Source organism: Triticum urartu, chromosome 5 (genome assembly GCF_003073215.2).
Source record: "Triticum urartu cultivar G1812 chromosome 5, Tu2.1, whole genome shotgun sequence".
Lineage (NCBI taxonomy): Eukaryota > Viridiplantae > Streptophyta > Magnoliopsida > Poales > Poaceae > Triticum > Triticum urartu.
Genome location: NC_053026.1, coordinates 324201800 through 324223121, shown reverse-complemented (window position 1 = coordinate 324223121; position 21322 = coordinate 324201800). Strand labels below are relative to the sequence as shown.

The window sequence follows — 21322 nt, the reverse complement described above, 5'->3', positions numbered from 1 at the left end:
CACCGACGCCATGGACATCTCCGACGACGAAGCGGAGTTAGGCTAACGTGATGTCCAAAATATGAAGGATTTTTTATATGATTTTTATGGATGTAGAAAATGAAATATGATGTACTTGAATGCATAGCATCAAATATAAGGTATGATTGGACACGCCTGGTCGCGTCCCTTGATGTTTGAGGAGCCGGATTCGTCAAGAGCCTATAAATGCTCGTAGTGAGTCATTGGGCTGTGAATGATACTAGGCCAAGTTAGCTAGCTTGGTACAGGTTCGTCCACGATTTGGGAGAGGCTCCACATGCAGAAACAAAAGAAGAAAGGATTTTGCATTCGAGTCTGAGACACTCACAGTTTAACACGTCAGCGTCATCCCCTCCCTCTCCTCTTCTCCTCCCCACCCCTGTGCAGAGCAGAGCGGCGCATCCATCATGCTGCACGGGCACGGCAAGCCCCGCCTCCAGCCCCAGCCCCGCCCTCCGGCTGCCCCTTTCCCCGCGCCACCGCCATTCTCGCCGGCCACCGCCACCTCCTCCACTTCCTGGCGCAACCACCACACCCTACACTCGGCCATTTCTCCCGCCCCACCGCTCTCTACTACCCACGAAGACGATGACGCCCTCCTTGCTCTCCTCCGCGCCGGAGAAACGGACGCCGCCTACCGCCTCTTCGCCGCCTCCCCCTCCCTCCCCGAGTCCCCCACCGCGGCCTCCCGCCTCCTCGCGCAGCTCTCCTACAGGTCCACATCCTCCCACACCTTCTCCCGCGCCGCGGGCCTGCTGCACCGCCTCCGCGCCCAGGGCGGCCTCAACCTCCTCGACGCCAACTCCCTCTCCCTCGCCGCCTCCGCCGCGGCCCGCTCCGGCAGCGCCCGCCTCGCCTACTCCCTCCTCCTCTCCATGCTCCGCCGTGGCCTTCTCCCCGACCGCCGCGCCTACACAGCCGCCATCTCCCGTCTCCGCCCCGCCCACGCGCTCCGCCTCTTCGACGCCGTTCTCCACCACCTCCGCCGCGCTCCGGACTCCAGCTCGGCGTCCTTCGCGCTCCCCGACACGGCCGCGTTCAACACCGCGCTCAGCGCCTGCGCCGACGCCGGCGACTGCCGCCGCTTCCGCCAGCTGTTCGACGAGATGCGCAGCTGGCCTGGCGCGGCCCCTGACGCCCTCACCTACAACGTCGCCATCAAGATGTGCGCGCGCGCCGGACGCCGGGACCTCGTCGCGCGCGTGCTCGAGCGGATACTCTCCTCCGGCCTCGCCCCCTGCGCCACCACCTTCCACTCCCTCGTCGCCGCCTACGTCGGCTTCGGCGACATCCCCACGGCGGAGAGGATAGTGCAGGCCATGCGGGACGGCCGCAGCGACGTCTGCCTCCTGCTGAGGCATGTCGCAGTGGAAGGAAACGACGAGAAGGGCATTGCTATCGTCGTCGACGAGCACAGCGACGTGCTCGAGGACATCGTCGGACCAAAGCCGGAGGAAGGCACCGAGGCGCCGTTGCTGTCGAAAACGTACCCACCCAACTCGAGGGTGTACACCACGCTGATGAAGGGGTACATGAACGCCGGACGCGTGGACGACGTGGTGACCATGGCGCGCGCCATGCGGCGGGAGGGGGAGACGATGCCGGCGAGCCGGCCAGACCACGTCACGTACACGACGGTGGTCTCGACCCTCGCGGCTGCCGGCGACATGGAGCGCGCGCACGCCGTGCTCGACGAGATGGCGAGAGCAGGGGTCCCGGCGAGCCGGGTGACGTACAACGTGCTCATCAAGGGGTACTGCCAGCAGCTACAGATGAGCAGGGCAAGGGAGCTCTTGGAGGAGATGACGACGGAGGCCGGCATCGAGGCCGACGTGGTGACGTACAACACCCTCATCGACGGGTGCGTCCTGATGGACGACAGCGCCGGCGCGCTGGCCCTGTTCAACGAGATGCGGACGCGCGGGGTGGCGCCGTCGACGGTGAGCTACACGACGCTGATGAAGGCGTTCGCGGCGTCGGGGCAGCCCAAGGTGGCGCACAAGGTGTTCGAGGAGATGGAGAAGGACCCGAGGGTGACGGTGGACAGGCCGGCGTGGAACATGCTGGTGGAAGGGTACTGCCAGCAAGGGATGCTGGAGACGGCGAAGCAGACGGTGGAGAGGATGAAGGAGAGCGGCGTGCAGCCGGACGTGGCGACGTACGGCAGCCTGGCCAAGGGGATCGCCGTCGCCCGAAAGCCCGGGGAGGCGCTGCTGCTGTGGAACGAGGTGAAGGAGCGGTGCGAGGCCGGCAGCGGCAGCGGCAAGCCGGCGCTGAAGCCGGACGAGGAGCTCCTGGACGCGCTGGCGGACGTGTGCGTGCGCGGCGCCTTCTTCAAGAAGGCGCTGGAGATCGTGGCGTGCATGGAGGAGAACGGCATCGCGCCCAACAAGACCAAGTACAAGAAGATCTACATCGAGATGCACTCGAGGATGTTCACCAGCAAGCACGCGTCGCAGGCCAGGCAGGACCGCCGGAGGGAGCGCAAGCGCGCGGCGGAGGCATTCAAGTTCTGGCTCGGCCTGCCCAACTCCTACTATGGCAGCGAGTGGCGGATCGGGCCCCTCGTCGGCGGCGGCGACGAGGACAACGACGACGACCAGCTAGAGTAGAGATCCCTCACTCCTCCCGCAAAAGTTTTGACAATTACAAACTCGCAAAGAGATGCCGGTGCATAATGCTGTTGTTGCCTCATATCATCAACTATCAATGCATAATGGCAGTATGGAAATTTTACCCTGTATGAATGAATCTTCATCTCATGATGTTGCTCGCTCTATTAGATGCCAGTACATAATGCTGTTGTTTTATCTGTTTTATCATATATCATCAACCATCATTGCATAATGGCAGCAAGGAAATTTTACCCTGTATGAAGGAATCTTCCATCTCATAATGTTGCTCGCTCTATTAGATTTCAGACATAAGAAATTTTACCTTGCCAGACATAATGTCCAAACACCAATTAGTAGCTTATTGAGGATTCCGAAGAAACAGAAGAAGTTATCTCTTTATTTACCACACAAGCATTGCTTGTGGCGTGTGATGTCAACAGTGTTGATTATACGTACAATTTAATCAAAATAAGATTGTTGGATTGGACAACAAAAGCACTTCAACGAGGCTGTTGGATTGGACAAAATAAGATCCAGTGGTAGATCACAGGAGTGACAACACTCCGAGCTGAGCTCTGCGTGACTTTGTACAGCGAGTCTGCTCCCTGATGGTACCTCAAGAGAAGGTGAAGTGCAGGTTAAGGCGTGTCAGATGTTCGAACGCTTTTGGAGTACTTGGTACAGTCAAATGGACCGACATCTTGAGCTTTGCGTTTAACCTACAAAGACACATGCAAAATCTCTTGAACAAAGTCACAAGAAATGCAACGAAAAGTGCATCCACTGATCCTAACCAGTGCATTTGCTTCTCTCCTCAGAAAGAAAAGAAAAGAAAAGAATGGAATTTCTTATAAGAACTATACAAAGCACTGCAAGTTCTGTAAAGATTCATTGCATGTACACTCTCTAAAGCTAAGGAGTATGGAAATATTAAAGCGACACTTGATGCATGTTTAGGGAAGATGAGTTCCATATTTGCAATTACGTACCGGTGACCACGGACTGGGTTCTGGGGTAGATTTGTCCGTAGGAGAATTTTGCACAGCTCCACTCTTCTGTTCCAGAACTTCCTGTTAAAATGTATTTCATTTACCCATCAGGTAAAAACATCGTGCTGAAAATAGTGATATATTCGATGAAACTTGTAACTGCCAGTTACTCCCTCCGTAAACTAATATAAGAGCGTTAGATCACTAATTTAGTTATCTAAACACTCTTATATTAGTTTACAGAGGGAGTATATGGCATGCAGATGCTTCATCGGATTCATCATAACTAATATACAGAAGCAGGACTATAAAACTAAAGAATTATGTTGGTCGCTCAAGGGTGGGGAGAGATCTGGCACATTACAGCTGTATATAGAACATCACATGTACAGAATTAAGATAACCACCTGAACTAAATTCATATGAATGCCAGGTTTGAAATGCAGTGGTGTTCAAGTAAACTGACCTCCCCACAAGCCTCCATGACAGCAAGCCATTCTTCCGAAAATGGTACCAGTTGTTTTAGATGATCTTTAAGGATGGTATTTGCGCCTGATTTGTGCGCCGCCTTGTTCTTTCTGCAAAAGATAAGAACAAGACATAATCAATGCGCTGTGCAATTGAAGCCAGTTAACTTTATGCATTCGATATACTTGGTGCAGGCATACCCTATAGGTGATGCATCCTCTAGAGCTGACAACTCATTTGTGTCAAGATCCATATCGTCTTCAGCATTTGGTTCTTCCAATAAAGCAGACCGTCTTTCCACTGCCAAAGAATCATGTGTTTCTGTCTTACAGTCAAGTGTGACTTCTTCTAAATCGCTAAGATCAATACAAGGCACAGGTACTGCTGGTTCCATAGGGGAACATTCTGTACTTCTATAATCATGGTCACTCTCACACCCTATTATCACCTCTTCCTTGCCAACCAGTGGACTATCTGAGTCAAGATCCATATCATCTTCAGTATTGGGTTCGTCCAACAAAGCAGGCCGTCTTCCCACTGCCAATGAATCATGTGTTTCTGTCTTGCAGACTTCTTTCGAATCACTAAAATCAGCACAAGGCATATGTGCTGCTACCTGTATAGGGGAAGATTCTGTACTCCTATAATCATGGTCATGGTCACACTCTATTAACAGCTGAAGTTCATTGCCAATTGGTGGACTATCTGAGTCAAACTCCGCTCCACCATCAGTACTTGGTTCTTCTGCTGAATTAGGCTCCGCTTCATTACACAAAGAACCATGCAAATCTGTTGTGCTGTCAGATGAAGCTGGTTCTGTATCAAGTGGATTACCAAATTGTGGCACCTGATCTGCAGATGTTGTAGACTCTACTGATTTCCTTAGAGTGGAACATTCAGCATTCTGTTGATTCTGGGAATCAAACTCACGCAAGAAGTCAGGACCTGGAGTGCAACTGTTGTCTTCTGACAAAGAAACTGCGAGCGTTTTCTCTCCAGCAAGAGAATTTTTCAAGTCAATTGCTAAACAAGCACTACTGTCTGACTTGCTTTGACAATTGAGATCATTAAGGGTGCACACTTGAGAAGAAATGTAAGAAGATGACAATCTAATCGCAGCAATAGGGTTCATTGAGGAGCCAATGGGTTCATGAGAACAGGAATCCTCACCATGCTCAGTGATTGAGGAGCAAATAGCTCTAAGAGAGTGGGGATCCTTATTAGGTCCAGTTCTGTTTATAATGCCCGTTTCTTCAACATGTGATGAAACGCTATATGCATTTAGCGCGCCATTTCTGGAAGCGCCATTTTTTTCTGAACTCGATGACGGTGTAGTATCTCCACTTCCAGCAGACGAGCAATCAACCTTCTGCGTTGGTTGATTATTTGCATTTCCTGAATATGCTGAGCATGTTATTGTACCTTTTGACAAGGAATCTTTCCCAGAACACACATTAGCATGCTCTAGAACAGGTAATGAAGAGACCAAAGTGTTGAGAGTGTTCTCATTGGTTATAGGATGCACAAGAGGCTTCGAAGCCGCAGGGCAATTGATTGGCAGCTGCGGTGTTAGACTGTGTCTGCTTTTTAAATCCTCAGGCTGCTTATATTTAGGAGGCTTTACAAGTGATGAAGTATTTCTAGTAAAGCAGATCTGCCCATTTGCTTGAGCAGTATCACCATTCAGCACAGAAGCCTGATAGAGTCTGCTTTTTAGGTACTCCGGCTGCTTATATCTAGGAGGCTTTACAAGTGATGATGTATTTCCTTGAGCAGCAGCATCATGTGACACAAGAGCCTTTCCCTGAAATGGAAAAAAAAAACAGTCAACCAGTGAAGTTTTGACGATGTTCAAGAAATAAAGTTTTAATGAAACACAATAAAGCCATCTCAAAAAATAAGAATTTAAGTGACAAAGGCAAGCCAACAGATTTCAGAAGTTCAAAGGCAAGAAAACTTGGAAACTAAATTAATCAAAGAAGAGAAACTAAACGTGTACTATCTTAGAGACATATAATTATGTTTATTTTTATATTTTTGAGGGCAAAAGAGGTATTTATTCAGAAACTATTACAGGGAGAATACAGTCTGTAGCAATCTGGTCTGACGCACATAAGAAGCAATCTCATGGGCTACAAGGTTTTGACCTCTTCTGATCTGGACAAAGCTACAATCGGCACGAGATGAAACTTCGCACCGAATATAACTATAAATAGCAACCAGCCTTGACATGTCCTGGCATCCATTCTTCAGAGCCGAGACAACTCGGCTGCAGCTTTCAGTGGTGATGGGCATAACAGCGCGACTCGTGCCGAGTAGAGCTCTCTCCAGGCACACCAGAGCTTCAGCTTCCTCGGCATCATGACATCTCTCCGTGACACACCCGGCTGCTTCAATCACATTCCCTTGGTGGTCATGGAGAACAGCACACAGTGGCTTCTCTCATTGTGGCAACAAACGAGCTGTCCCCATTGATGTTCATCCAGCCTTCAGTTGATGGGATCCATTTGGGGCACGGAAATATATCAGAACTAAACTGCTGGCTCGTTCCAACAGCATTCACAACTATAGGTTTCTTGCCTTTCACATTCTAACAGTTGGACCAAACAGCACCATTAGAATCAGTACTGAGCATCCCTACGTAGTTAAGTGCTGCCTACGGAAATTATTAGTGACAACTGGGCGTCACCCAGTTCGCGGGCGGTGCGTGAGCACCAACTCAACCACGAGGGTTTGACTCCCGTTGGACAGAACTTTTATTTCACAGACCGCCTGCCTCAGTCATTCTTCTACAAACAAGACCACCAGGCGATTGCTTGAGTTTCGTTTTATGGAAAAATTATAAGTAGCGTCTGTAGCATGATCATCTCTTGTTTCAAGCAACTTTCATATAAAACTCCATATGGAATAACTACTAATGATTAAACCATTCTACATGTATGCTAAGGAAATACCTTCACCTTTCATCCATGGCAGCGGTCTGAGACAAAGGTCGGGCTGCAGCCGCCGGACGGCGAGAGGCGCGGCGACGATCTGGCGGCAGTGCGCTCCTGATCTAGCGGCGACTGCGCTCCGCACGGGCGATGTTGATCTGCCTTCGGTGCTCCCGATCCGGCCATGTCGGCCCCTGGGCAGATGGGCCTAGACAGGGTACTCTCCGGCGAGGTGGTAGTTGCCTAGTTGGCGGTTATGTTTTCCTTCATCGGTTTTGGTCCTTATGGCAACCACTCCGGCATGCGGCGGCGGACTAGCTAAGGATTGTGGTGACCACCGAAAGGTCTTCATGAGGGTTCCTCTCTCTAGATCCGGTGGTTGACTTCGGCGGGGAGAAGCAAACTATGGACGACAGCTTGACGCAGAGGGATGGTTGTGCAGCAGCGGCGATCCTCATCACATGTAGCTGCTGAGATCGCGGAAAAGTGGTGGCGACAATACTCAAGCACCCGGTCTCGAGTTCCCAAGTGAAAGCCTAGGCAATGACAATGTTTTTATGTCGTTACCTTGTTGAAGGCATTGCTCAGATATGCTCGGACTGGTTCTTTCGGGTGAAAACCTAGATTCTAGCCTTGAGTGGTTGGAACCGGTGACGACAGCGCTTGAGCGTCGCTCCTTTTCTGAAGTCATTGTTGTTGAAGAACCTTGTCGTCCTTTTGGTGTCATGAGATGGTTGGTGTGGATATGGTCATTGTTGTAGTTTGCCAATCGCTTTGGGCTTTTCTTTTTTCATCACCTATGCATAGCTTTGGTCTTATACTCTTATATGACTTTTCTATTTGCCTGCATGTTTTTATGTGCGTGCGTCGGTGTTGGCTGTGTGCATCCTAACTATGCAGAGGCCGGGTGTGTGCTCATTGTGTTTGTGTCCTCTTGATGCTCCATTTTGAGCCAATAAAATCCACCCTTTATCGAAAAAAAAGGAAATACCTTCCACAAAAATTAGGATATCAGCACCATTATCTTTCATACATTTGCAGGGAACTGATTTGCAAAGCTTGGTGGTATGCAGATAAGAACATCACATAGAATCACATGTTTATTTAAGTATTTATTACTCAAAGCAGCTGTAGAATAATCGCACTATTTGCATACAACGGAGCATGGTTTTTGAGTCGCGACTAGTCAAGTTGCCGCCAGCCCAGCGGCTCGGCGATTAGTCGACCCAAGTCGCTGTATAGTCGCCATAAGTCGCCCTGATTTTTAGAAAACGACTTGGCGATTAGTCGGCGACTATACAGCGACTAATCAGCGACTCAAAAACCATGCAACGGAGAGAACTATAAACAACACCAGTGAACTGAATCACAGAAGAAAAAAGATATGTATTCTTAAAAAGATGTAGATGTAAAACTATCACATGTTACTAGGTATGGAAGAGTGTAACAGTCTACCTGAGAGAAAAAACCAACTGAAGGTGAAGGCATGCGAAGTGCTGATGGCTTAGCAAAAGTTGATGCAGGTACACCAACAAAACTGGAGGGACTATTTTGTGAATATGTTGAGAAACTTGAACAGTTTCTAGAACTACTCCCTTGTTCATGGGTGGCTGTAACAAGAGGCGCCTGCAAAAAAAATAGGTATGCTTCATTACTGCAAATATGACTGCAGACAAATTTTCCAAATGGTGATGTGAACTTCATTATGTAACACTTGAAATTCTAAAAGCCAGGTCAGCACTAAGTTTTGTCTCCTTGGGTAAGATTAATATTTGAAATTTTTAATCTATATGCCATTTTTCTCTTGCAAAGGATGCCAGATGCCATATTCAACTGAATATCACCTCAAATGACTAAACGAATCTTATACTCCCTCCGATCCATGTTAATTGTCTCTGATTTAGTTCAAGTTGTACTTATACTAAAATTAATATGGATCAGAGGGAGTAGTAAATATCTGAGATAAATCAAGATCTGTAAATCTAAAGCCATGGATTCTAAAATCAGGAAATGCAATACGTATGTAGAATGAGGTGCTTACAATTCAAAATTTTAGGCTGTAAACATCCACATTTTCAAATACTTACAGTAGCATACATTTTAGACTTTTTGAATCTGATGGAGTGACGAAAATTTAGGAATAGAACTGACATTGCTTGAAATATCAGTCGTGCATAGAAATTTTCCCATATTAAAATGGTAACTGGTGCAAGCACTCACCACATCTTTCTCTGTGGTAGATCCAGAGGATTTAGTCAAAGGTGTAGGCTTAATCTTCGATTTAAGCGGGAGTGCCTCCATTTTATTTGGGTGCTCGGCTTTAACTGAAAATTAGCAGTGTGATGAGTTAGCCAGTTGGTAGTAACATACAAGAATGCAATAATGTAAGTTAAATGGAGCCTGGGGTTTAGGTAAAAATATTCGCTGAGTTCACACGACTAAGCTTCTTTAAAAAAAAACATATACACAAGAATACCTGGAGGTAGCTTTGTGCTTGGTTTGGAAATATTTGCTGCGGATGAGGTACTTCTAGGGACCGTGGGAATAGAAGGTTGAAATGACTTTTTTGGTGTTCTTGTCATTTGAACTGTAGTGTTTGAGTTGGGCACCTTCTTCTGTGTATAACTACGTTAAGACTAACAGTATTTATAGGTATCAAGAAAACGTCATACAGCAGTATTGGCGATAAGTTAAACCTACTGATGGTAAGTGGTAACAAAAAACTAAGATTGTCCAATTATCTTAAAACTTGACAAAGGATATGCATATCCTGCTGGTGACCGCGGTATTGAATTTTGAATGCTTCGTGCTGACTTCTTATCCTGCTTTCCCTGCAATTGGTCAGAAAGAGCAATGTTATTGCATGATTATTAGTGTCCACCACTACCACAAGTGAACTATGCGCTTAGTGGCGAACTGACCGGAAGTTCTCTCTGTTCATGCCGCTCAGAATTTTTTGCAGGAGAAAACAATTTCCTTCCCTTGTTTTCGGCGCTTCGATACTTCACAAGCAATTTTCCATGAGAGTTCTCCACGACTTCCTTCAGTACGGATGAACTGTCGGATCTCCCATACCTACACAATGGGGAAACGATACCACCAACCCCTGAGCCAGGGCTCCTGTTTGCCTTCATTTGTGAGCCACTGAGCACAGAAAGCTCCATGTTATCTAAAACACCTGCGAATTTTACAAAACCGTTAGCTCCAGCCCAGTCTGACATGAAGATCTGCAAAAAAAACTACCGAACCTTCTTCAGTGAAGAAAGCAGGGTTCCATGCTATGCTCTTCCTGAGGTTAAACCCGCCAGGCTTCTTTTTCCTCTTTGCAGAGACAGCCCCCTCCCTGTGCAGCATCGGGCAATCGGAGACAATGCCGCGGTCTTGATAGATATTCTCTTTGTCACAAGTTTCAGGGAGCGGAGGAGAATCTGTGCCAAATCAGAAATCTAGAATTACTACCAATGAATTCATCGCTGAATGGCGTGAAGCAGTACAGATGGACGCACAATAACAGCAGCTTGGACCAAGTAAAACCTGGAGGGAAATTTAGTTGCGCTAAAAACGGTGGAGAAGCACGCGGACGCAAAATCTAGGTCCTAGGTCCCCCACCCACCAAGATCCCCATTGGATAACTGAATCAAATCGCGCGCGCGCAGAGGGAGAGAGAGAGAGGTGCCTCACCGGATCCGGCGGCGGCGGGGATGTGCGTCGGAGAGTCCATGCGTATATCTCCCCGGAAATGCGGCCGTCGCCGGAGTCGTCGTCGGAGGCGGCGGCGTCGGGAACGGGGATGTGAGATGGCGATGGGGAATTGAATTTGTCTGGAAGTTTCCTGTTTGGTTCGAATCGGCAGCCCAGCGGGAACTCTGAAATTTCGAGGGGGGGCTTGGCGAAATGCACCATTTAGCAGTTCAAAAAAAAGAACACCATTTAGCAGTTCAAAAAAATTACGCTTTAGTACATGAACCTGCAAAACCATAACAGGAGGCCATAAAATTGCAAATGCATCCAAGCAGGATAAAAATCTGCTACGTTGGCGTTGACATGGACAAAAAAGGGCGTTTACATATGCTTCTGCGAAAAGGACCTCACATTGATTTAGTCTTCAATTGATCACACCCGACACTTTGGTTTTCCTCTCCTCTCTCATCATGGCGGTGACGGCAACAATGCCGGTGACTTGTGATGATCTTGGTGAGCTGAAGACTACATCAAGCGGTTGATGCTCACCATTGTCAATGGGAAGATAAAACACCTGGGCACGGTTAGTAAATCTGATCCTCTTGTGTTTTAGGTGCACTCGAGGTGGGGATTTGGCCAAGGTCACATCTAGTAAAAGTTTGATCAGCAATTTTGATCGCCGCTGATTTAGGAATTAGAGCCGGTCAATTTTTTATGAGACGCTCTTTTATGTCATTTGTGCAGAGGTTAAGGATTTAGGTCTAGGTTATGTGATAGTCGGCTGTGTAAGGATTGTAGTTGAAGAAATTTATTAATGTGGTTTGATTCACATGCCTTGCACTAAACCTATGTAATTTAGGTCATGTTTAGGATTGTTGTAATGTTCAGCCTTATTCCCTAGATCATGTTTGATTATTTCGCAAAAGATCTGATTAAACTATGTTCGAAATTTAGGTGATTCGTCACACTGTGTACTTTGGATTTTTCTTTGGAGTTATTTAGGTGATAAGGTCGAGTGGTTTGATGACTGTGACACCAATGGATGGAGTTTGTGTTAGGAAACGCAGTATTTCAAAAAATTTACCTACGATCACGCAAGATCTATCTAGGAGATGCATAGCAACGAGAGGGGAGAGTGTGTCTACGTACCCTCGTATCTCGTATACCGAAAGCCGAAGCGTTTAGTAACGCGGTTGATATAGTCGAACGTCTTCGCGATCCAACCGATCCAAGTACCGAACGCACGGCACCTCCGCGATCAGCACACGTTCAACTCGATGACGTCCCTGGAACTCTTGATCCAGTTGAGGCCGAGGGAGGGTTCCGTCAGCACGACGGCGTGGTGACGGTGATGATGAAGTTACCGACGCAGGGCTTCACCTAAGCACTACAACGATATGATCGAGGTGTGTAACTGTGGAGGGGGGCACCACACACGGCTAAAAGATCAACTTGTGTCTTTGGGGTGCCCCCCTGCCCACGTATATAAAGGAGGGGGGAAGAGGAGGCCGGCCTAGGAGGGGCGTGCCTATAGGGGGAGTCCAACTAGGATTCCCAACCGTAGTTGGAGTCCCTATCCTTTTCCAAGAGGGGAGAGAGGGAAGGAGTAGGAGAGGGAGAAGGGAAGAGGGGGGCGTCGCTCCCTCCCTAGTCTAATTCGGACCAGCCCATGGGGACGCGCGGCCTCCCCTTGTGGCCCTTCTCTCCTTTCCACCAAGGCCCATGAAGGCCCAATACTTCCCCCGACGAATTCCCGTAGCTCTCTGGTACTCCGAAAAATACTCGAACCACTTAGAACCTTTCCGATGTCCAAATATAGCCTTCCAATATATCGTCTTTATGTCTCGACCATTTCGAGACTCCTCATCATGTTCGTGATCTCATCTGGGACTCCGAACAAACTTCGGTCATCAAAGCACATAACTCATAATACAAATCGTCATCAAACGTTAAGCGTGCGGACCCTACGGGTTCGAGAACTATGTAGACATGACCGAGACACATCTCCAGTCAATAACCAATAGCGAAACCTGGATGCTCATATTGGCCCCTACATATTCTACGAAGATCTTTATCGATCAAACCGCATAACAACACACGTTGTTCCCTTTGTCATCAGTATGTTACTTGCCCGAGATTCGATCGTCGGTATCATCATACCTAGTTCAATCTCGTTGCCGGCAAGTCTCTTTACTCGTTCCGTAATGCATCATCCCGTGACCAACTCATTAGTCACATTGCTTGCAGGGCTTGTAGTGATGTGCATTACCGAGAGGGCCCAGAGATACCTCTCCGATACACGAAGTGACAAATCATAATCTCGATCTATGCCAACCCAACAAACACCTTCGGAGACATCTGTAGAACATCTTTATAATCACCCAGTTACGTTGTGACATTTGATAGCACATAAGGTGTTCCACCGGTATTCAGGAGTTGCATAATCTCATAGTTAGAGGAACATGTATAAGTCATGATGAAAGCAATAACAATAAAACTAAATGATCATTATGCTAAGCTAACGGATGGGTCTTGTCCATCACATCATTCTCTAATGATGTGATCTCGTTCATCAAATGACAACACATGTCTATGGTCAGGAAACATAACCATCTTTGATTAACGAGCTAGTCAAGTAGAGGCATACTAGGGACACTCTGTTTTGTCTTTGTATTCACACATGTACTAAGTTTATGGTTAATACAATTCTAGCATGAATAATAAACATTTATCATGATATAAGGAAATATAAATAACAACTTTATTATTGCCTCTAGGGCATATTTCCTCCAGTCTCCCACTTGCACTAGAGTCAATAATCTAGTTCACATCGCCATGTGATTCAACACCAATAGTTCACATCACCATGTGATTAGTTCACATCGCCATGTGACTAATACCCAAAGGGTTTTACTAGAATCAATAATCTAGTTCACATCAATATGTGATTAACACCCAAAAAGTACTAAGGTGTGATCATGTTTTGCTTGTGAGAGAAGCTTAGTCTCATCCAGATCGGTGTAAAAGCTTGCATTGGCATAACTCTTTACGACAAACTCTTTATCACCTCCATAACCAAGAAATATCTCCTTAGTCTTATAAGGATAATTTTGACCGCTATCAAGTGATCCACTCCTGGATCAATATCGTACCCCTTGCCAAACTCATGGCAAGGTACACAATAGGTTTGGTATATAGCATAGCATACTTTATAGAACCTATGGCTGAGGCATAGGGAATGACTTTCATTCTCTTTCTATTTCCTGTGGTGGTCGTGTTTTGAGTCTTACTCAACTTTACACCTTGCAATACAGGCAAGAACTCCTTCTTTGACTATCCCATTTTGAACTACTTCAAAAAACTTGTCAAGGTATGTAATCATTGAAAAATCTTATCAAGCATCTTGATCTATCTCTATAGATCTTGATGCCCAATATGTAAGCAGCTTCACCGAGGTCGTTCTTTGAAAAACTCCTTTAAAACACTCCTTTATGCTTTCCAAAAAATTCTACATCATTTCCGATCAACAATATGTCATTCACATATACTTATCAGAAAGGTTGCAGTGCTCCCACTCACTTTCTTATAAATACAGGCTTCACCACAAGTCTGTATAAAACTATATGCTTTGATCAACTTATCAAAGCGTATATTCCAACTCTGAGATGCTTGCACCAGTCCATAGATGGATCTCTGGAGCTTGCACATTTTGTTAGCACTTTTAGGATTGACAAAACCTTCTGGTTGCATCATATACAACTCTTCTTTAAGAAATCCATTAAGGAATGTAGTTTTGATATTCATTTGCCAGATTTCATAAAATGTGGCAATTTGCTAACATAACTCGAACAGACTTTTAAGCATCGATGCGAGTGAGAAAATCTCATCATAGTCAACACCTTGAACTTGTCGAAAACATTTTGCGACAATTCGAGCTTTGTAGATAGTAACACTACAATCAGCGTCCATCTTCCTCTTGAAGATCCATTTATTCTGAATGGCTCACCGATCATCGAGCAAGTCAATCAAAGTCCATACTTTGTTCTCATAAATGGATCTCATCTCAGATTTCATGGCCTTAAGCCATTTCGCGGAATCTGGGCTCATCATCGCTTCCTCATAATTCATAGGTTCGTCACAGTCTAGTAACATGACTTCCAGAACAGGATTACCGTACCACTCTGGCGCGGAACGTACTCTGGTTGACCTACGAGGTTCTGTAGTAACTTGATCTGAAGTTTCATGATCATCATCATTAACTTCCTCACTAATTGGTGTAGGCATCACTGGAACTGATTTCAGTGATGAGCTACTTTCCAATTCGAGAGAAGCTACAATTACCTCATCAAGTTCTACTTTCCTCCCACTCACTTCTTTCGATAGAAACTCCTTCTCTAGAAAGGATCCACTCTTAGCAACAAAGATCTTACCTTCGGATCTATGATAGAAGGTGTACCCAACAGTTTCTTTTGGGTATCATATGAAGACGCACTTCTCCGATTTGGGTTTGAGCTTATCAGGTTGAAACTTTTTCACATAAGCATCACAACCCCAAATTTTAAGAAACGACAGCTTAGGTTTCTTGCTAAACCACAGTTCATATGGTGTCGTCTCAACGGATTTTTAGACGGTGCCCTATTTAACGTGAATGCAGCTGTCTCTAATGCATAACCCCAAAATGACAGTGGTAAATCGGTAAGAGACATTATAGATCGCACCATATCTAATAAAGTACGGTTACGATGTTCGGACACACCATTACTCCGTGGTGTTCCAGGTGGCATGAGTTGTGAAATTTATTCCACATTGTTTTAAACGAAGGCCAAACTCGTAACTCAAATATTTGCCTCCGCGATCAGATCGTAGAAACTTTATTTTCTTGTTATGATGATTATTAACTTCACTCTGAATTTCTTTGAACATTTCAAATGTTTCAGACTTGTGTTTCATTAAGTAGATATACCCATATCTGCTTAAATCATCCATGAAGGTCAGAAAATAACGATACCCGCCACGAGCCTCAACACTCATCAGATCACATACATCAGTATGTATTATTTCTAATAAGTTAGTGGTTCGCTTCATTGTTCGAGAGAACGGAGTCTTAGTCATCTTGCCCATGAGGCATGGTTCGCAAGCATCAAATGATTCATAATCAAGTGATTCTAAAAGTCCATCCGCATGGAGTTTCTTTGTGCGCTTTACACCAATATGACCTAAACGGCAGTGCCACTAGTATGTTGCACTATCATTATCAACTTTGCATCTTTTGGCATCAATATTATGAATATGTGTATTACTACGATCGAGATTCAATAAACCATTCACCTTGGGTGTATGACCACAGAAGATATTATTCATGTAAATAGAATAACAATTACTATTTGACTTAAATGAATAATCGTATTGCAATAAACATGATCCAATCATATTATGCTCAACGCAAACACCAAATAACATTTATTTTAGGTTCAACACTAATCCCGAAGGTAAAGGGAGTGTGCGATGGTGATCTTATCAACCTTGGAATTACTTCCAACACACATCGTCACCTCGCCCTCAACTAGTCTATGTTAACTCCTGTTTCAAGTTACTAATCATAGCAACTGAACCAGTATCAAATACCCAGGGGCTACTATGAACACTAGTAAAGTACACATCAATAACATGTATATCATATATACTTTTGTTCACTTTGCCATCCTTCTTATCCGCCAAGTATTTAGGGCAGTTCCGCTTCCAGTGACCATTTCCTTTGCAGTAGAAGCACTCAGTTTCAGGCTTGGGTCTAGCTTTGGGCTTCTTCATGGGAGTGGCAACTTGCTTGCCATTCTTCTTGAAGTTCCCTTTCTTTCCCTTGCCCTTTTACTTGAAACTAGTGGTCTTGTTAACCATCAACACTTGATGCTTTTCTTGATTTCTACCTTCGCCGATTTCAGCATCGCGAAGAGCTTGGGAATCATTTTACGTCATCCATTGCATATTATAGTTCATCACTGCTACCTCTTGAGCACTGCGTTGGTTTTCCCTGAAGAGGAAGGGATGATGTAGCAAAGTAGCGTAAGTATTTCCCTCAGTTTTTGAGAACCAAGGTATCAATTCAGTAGGAGGCTACGCGCGAGTCCCTCGCACCTGCACAAAACAAATAAATCCTCGCAACCAACGCGATAAGGGGTTGTCAATCCCTACACGGCCACTTACGAGAGTAAGATCTGATAGATATGATAAGATAATATTTTTGGTATTTTTGTGATAAAGATGCAAAGTAAAATAAAAGCAAAGTAAAAAAAGCAAAGGAAATAACTAAGTATTGGGAGATTAATATGATGAAGATAGACCCGGGGGCCATAGGTTTCAGTAGTGGCTTCTCTCGAGAGCATAAGTATTCTACGGTGGGTGAACAAATTACTGTTGAGCAATTGACAGAATTGAGCATAGTTATGAGAATATCTAGGTATGATCATGTATATAGGCATCACGTCCGAGACAAGTAGACCGACTCCTGCCTGCATCTACTACTATTACTCCACTCATCGACCGCTATCCAGCATGCATCTAGAGTATTAAGTTAATGAAAATAGAGTAACGCCTTAAGCAAGATGACATGATGTAGAGGGATAAACTCATGCAATATGATGAAAACCCCATCTTGTTATCCTCGATGGCAACAATACAATACGTGCCTTGCTGCCCCTACTGTCACTGGGAAAGGACACCGCAAGATTGAACCCAAAGCTAAGCACTTCTCCCATTACAAGAAAGATCAATCTAGTAGGCCAAACCAAACTGATAATTCGAAGAGACTTGCAAAGATAACCAATCATGCATAAAAGAATTCAGAGAAGATTCAAATATTGTTCATAGATAGACTTGATCATAAACCCACAATTCATCGGTCTCAACAAACACATCGCACAAAGAAGATTACATCGAATAGATCTCCACAAGAGAGGGGGAGAACATTGTATTGAGATCCAAAAAGAGAGAAGAAGCCATCTAGCTAATAACTATGGACCCGTAGGTCTGAGGTGAACTACTCACACTTCATCGGAGGGGCTATGGTGTTGATGTAGAAGCCCTCCGTGACCGATGCCCCCTCCGACGAAGCTCTAGAACAGGCCCCAAGATGGGATCTTGTGGATACAGAAAGTTGCGGCGGTGGAATTAGGGTTTTGGCTCCGTATCTGATCGTTTGGGGGTACGTAGGTATATATAGGAGGAAGGAGTACGTCGATGGAGCAATAGGGGGCCCACGAGGGTGGAGGCGCGCCTGATGGGGGGGGGGGGTAGGCGCGCCCCCTACCTTGTGGCCTCCTCTTTTGTGTCTTGACGTAGGGTCCAAGTCTCCTGGGTCTTGTTCGTTGAGAAAATCACGTCCACGAAGGTTTCATTCCGTTTGGACTCCGTTTGATATTCCTTTTCTTCAAAACCCTAAAATAGGCAAAAAAAACAACAATTCTGGGCTGGGCCTCTAGTTAATAGGTTAGTCCCAAAACTAATATAAAAGTGGATAATAAAGCCCAATAATGTCCAAAACAGTAGATAATATAGCATGGAGCAATCAAAAATTATAGATACGTTGGAGACGTATCAAGCATCCCCAAGCTTAATTCCTGCTCGTCCTCGAGTAGGTAAATGATAAAAACAGAATTTTTAATGCGGAGTGCTACTTGGCATAATTTTAATGTAATTTTTCTTAATTGTGGTATGAATATTCAGATCTAAAAGATTCAAGACAAAAGTTCATATTGACATAAAAATAACAATACTTCAAGCATACTAACAAAGCAATTATGTCTTCTCAAAATAACATGGCCAAAGAAAGTTCATCCCTATAAAATCATATAGTTTAGTCATGCTCCATTTTCGTCACACAAGAATGCTCTCATCATGCACAACCCCGATGACAAGCCAAGCAATTGTTTCATACTTTAGTAATCTCAAACCTATAAACTTTCATGCAATATATGAGCGTGAGCCATGGACATAACTGAAAGTGCAACTATCCCTAGGTTGTTTTGGTAATTCATAACAACATATAGCTCATTGAGCTAATGCTATTCCAAGATGACTATTTCAGGAAAGCTCAATGATTGGCATGGCATGGATGTGAAAGTGGAACCCTCAAAATGCTAAGGACAAAGGATTGGCTCAAGCTCAAAAGCTCAAGACTCTTCATTTTATATTTTAGTGATCCAAGATCACATTGAGTCTTTAGGAAAAGCCAATACTATCAAGGAGGGATGAGGTGTTGCTTAATGAGCCTCTTGCTTCATGTGCTTAGTGATATGCTCCAAAACCCTCAACTACTTTCCCATATCCACATATGACCTAAACCCTAAGCCAAACTTGGTCCTACCGATTCTTTCTATCCGGCGCCACCGAGTTTCACTTGTCATAAGCCACTGCCAAACCCTAGCAATTCGGTTCTACCGATAGGGATCTCGGTCTCACCGAGATGGGATTGCAAACTCTCTGTTTCCCTTTCGTAACTTTTCGGTCTCACCGAAAGAGCGAATCGGTCCCACCGAGATTGCAATGTAAATTCAGTGTTTCCTTTTTGTAACTTTTCGGTCTCACCGAAAGAGCAAATCGGTCCCACCGAGTTTGCCTGACCAACTCTCTGGTTAGCTAATTACCAAAATCGGTCTCACCGAGTTTGTGTAATCGGTCTCACCGAGATTACGTTATGCCTAAACCCTAACCACATCGGTCCTACCGAGTTGCATGTCAGTCCCACTGAAAATCTCTAACGGTCACTAGGTTTACCTTTTCGGTCCGACCGAGTTTGTTGATTCGGTCCCACCGAGATTGGAAAACTGTGTGTAATGGTTGGATTTTGTGTGGAGGCTATATATACCCCTCCACCTCCTCTTCATTCGTGGAGAGAGCCATCAGAACACATACACAATTCCAACTCATATGTTCTGAGAGAGAACCACCTACTCATGTGTTGAGACCAAGATATTCCATTCCTACCATATGAATCTTGATCTCTAGCCTTCCCAAGTTGCTTTCCACTCAAATCTTCTTTCCACAAAATCCAAATCCTATGAGAGAGAGTTGAGTGTTGGGGAGACTATCATTTGAAGCACAAGAGCAAGGAGTTCATTACCTACACACCATTTGTTACTTCTTGGAGAGTGGTGTCTCCTAGATTGGCTAGGTGTCACTTGGGAGCCTCCGACAAGATTGTGGAGTTGAACCAAGGAGTTTGTAAGGGCAAGGAGATCGCCTACTTCGTGAAGATCTACCACTAGTGAGGCAAGTCCTTCGTGGGTGATGGCCATGGTGGAATAGACAAGGTTGCTTCTTCGTGGACCCTTTGTGGGTGGTTTGCTTCTTCGTGGACCCTTCGTGGGTGGAGCCCTCCGTGGACTCGCGCAACCGTTACCCTTCGTGGGTGGAGCCCTCCGTGGACTCACGCAACCGTTACCCTTCGTGGGTTGAAGTCTCCATCAACGTGGATGTAGGATAGCACCACCTATCCGAACCACGGGAAAAACATCCGTGTCTCCAATTGCGTTTGAATTCTCCAAACCCTTCCCTTTACATTCTTGCAAGTTGCATGCTTTACTTTCCGCTGCCAATATACTCTTTGCATGCTTGCTTGAATTGTGTGATGATTGCTTGACTTGTCCTACAATAGCTAAAATCTGCTAAGAACTAAAATTGGGAAAAGGTTAAGTTTTTATTTGGTCAAGTAGTCTAATCACCCCCCTCTAGACATACTTTCGATCCTACAAGTGGTATCAGAGCTTTGGTCTCCATTTGCTTTGATCTCCATAGCTTTTGATGGTCATAGTCTTGGTTTCACAACCTAGGAGAGTATGGCGTCTAGCGAGGGAAATTATCACCGTAGAGGTCCTTACCTTGATGGTACTAATTTTGCTAGTTGGAAGCATAAAATGAAAATGCATATTCTTGGACATAACCCCGCCGTTTGGGCTATTGTGTGTGTTGGTTTGCAACGTGACTTCTTTGATGGGAAAGAACCAAACCGTGAAGCTACCGCGGATGAGTTGACGATGTTGCAATACAATGCTCAAGCTTGTGATATTCTCTTCAACGGATTGTGCCCCGAAGAATTCAACAAAACCAGCCGTCTTGAGAATGCAAAGGAAATTTGGGACACTTTGATTGATATGCACGAAGGTACCGACTCCATCAAGGAATCCAAGTTGGATGTGCTTCAAAGTCAACTTGACAAGTTCAAAATGAAGGATGGTGAAGGTGTCGCTGAAATGTACTCTAGGCTTGCTATCATCACAAATGAGATTGCCGGCTTAGGAAGTGAAGAGATGACCGATAGATTCATCATCAAGAAGATTCTAAGAGCCTTGGATGGAAAATATGATACCGTGTGCACATTGATCCAAATGATGCCCAATTACAAAGATCTCAAGCCAACGGAGGTGATTGGAAGAATTGTTGCTCATGAGATGTCACTTAAGGATAAAGAGGAACTTCACAACAAATCAAGTGGTGCCTACAAAGCCTCATGTGAAGCCCCTACATCATCAAGTGAGAAACAAAACTTCAATGAAGAATTGAGCTTAATGGTGAAGAACTTCAACAAGTTCTACAAGAGTAGAAGCAAAGATAGAAGCTTCAA

At 45.3% G+C, this 21322-nt stretch overlaps 2 protein-coding genes across 2 annotated transcripts; one reads left to right on the top strand and one right to left on the bottom strand.

The window, feature by feature from the left end:
• The first annotated feature begins 258 nt into the window (after positions 1-258).
• LOC125508838 (pentatricopeptide repeat-containing protein At3g09650, chloroplastic) lies at positions 259-2838 on the top strand. The gene has a single exon (XM_048673633.1). It carries the CDS (start codon positions 429-431, stop codon positions 2631-2633), a length of 2205 nt encoding a protein of 734 aa, XP_048529590.1. The 5' UTR covers positions 259-428; the 3' UTR covers positions 2634-2838.
• Positions 2839-2997: 159 nt separating this feature from the next.
• Positions 2998-10913, bottom strand: LOC125508837. Its single transcript, XM_048673632.1, has 11 exons — positions 10708-10913; positions 10275-10454; positions 9948-10204; positions 9790-9857; positions 9503-9645; positions 9247-9350; positions 8482-8652; positions 4294-5897; positions 4092-4203; positions 3626-3706; positions 2998-3355 (listed from the first exon to the last, which is right to left on the bottom strand). The coding sequence occupies exons 1-11, from the start codon at positions 10745-10747 to the stop codon at positions 3275-3277; spliced, it is 2841 nt and encodes a 946-aa protein (XP_048529589.1). The 5' UTR covers positions 10748-10913; the 3' UTR covers positions 2998-3274.
• Positions 10914-21322: the final 10409 nt, after the last annotated feature.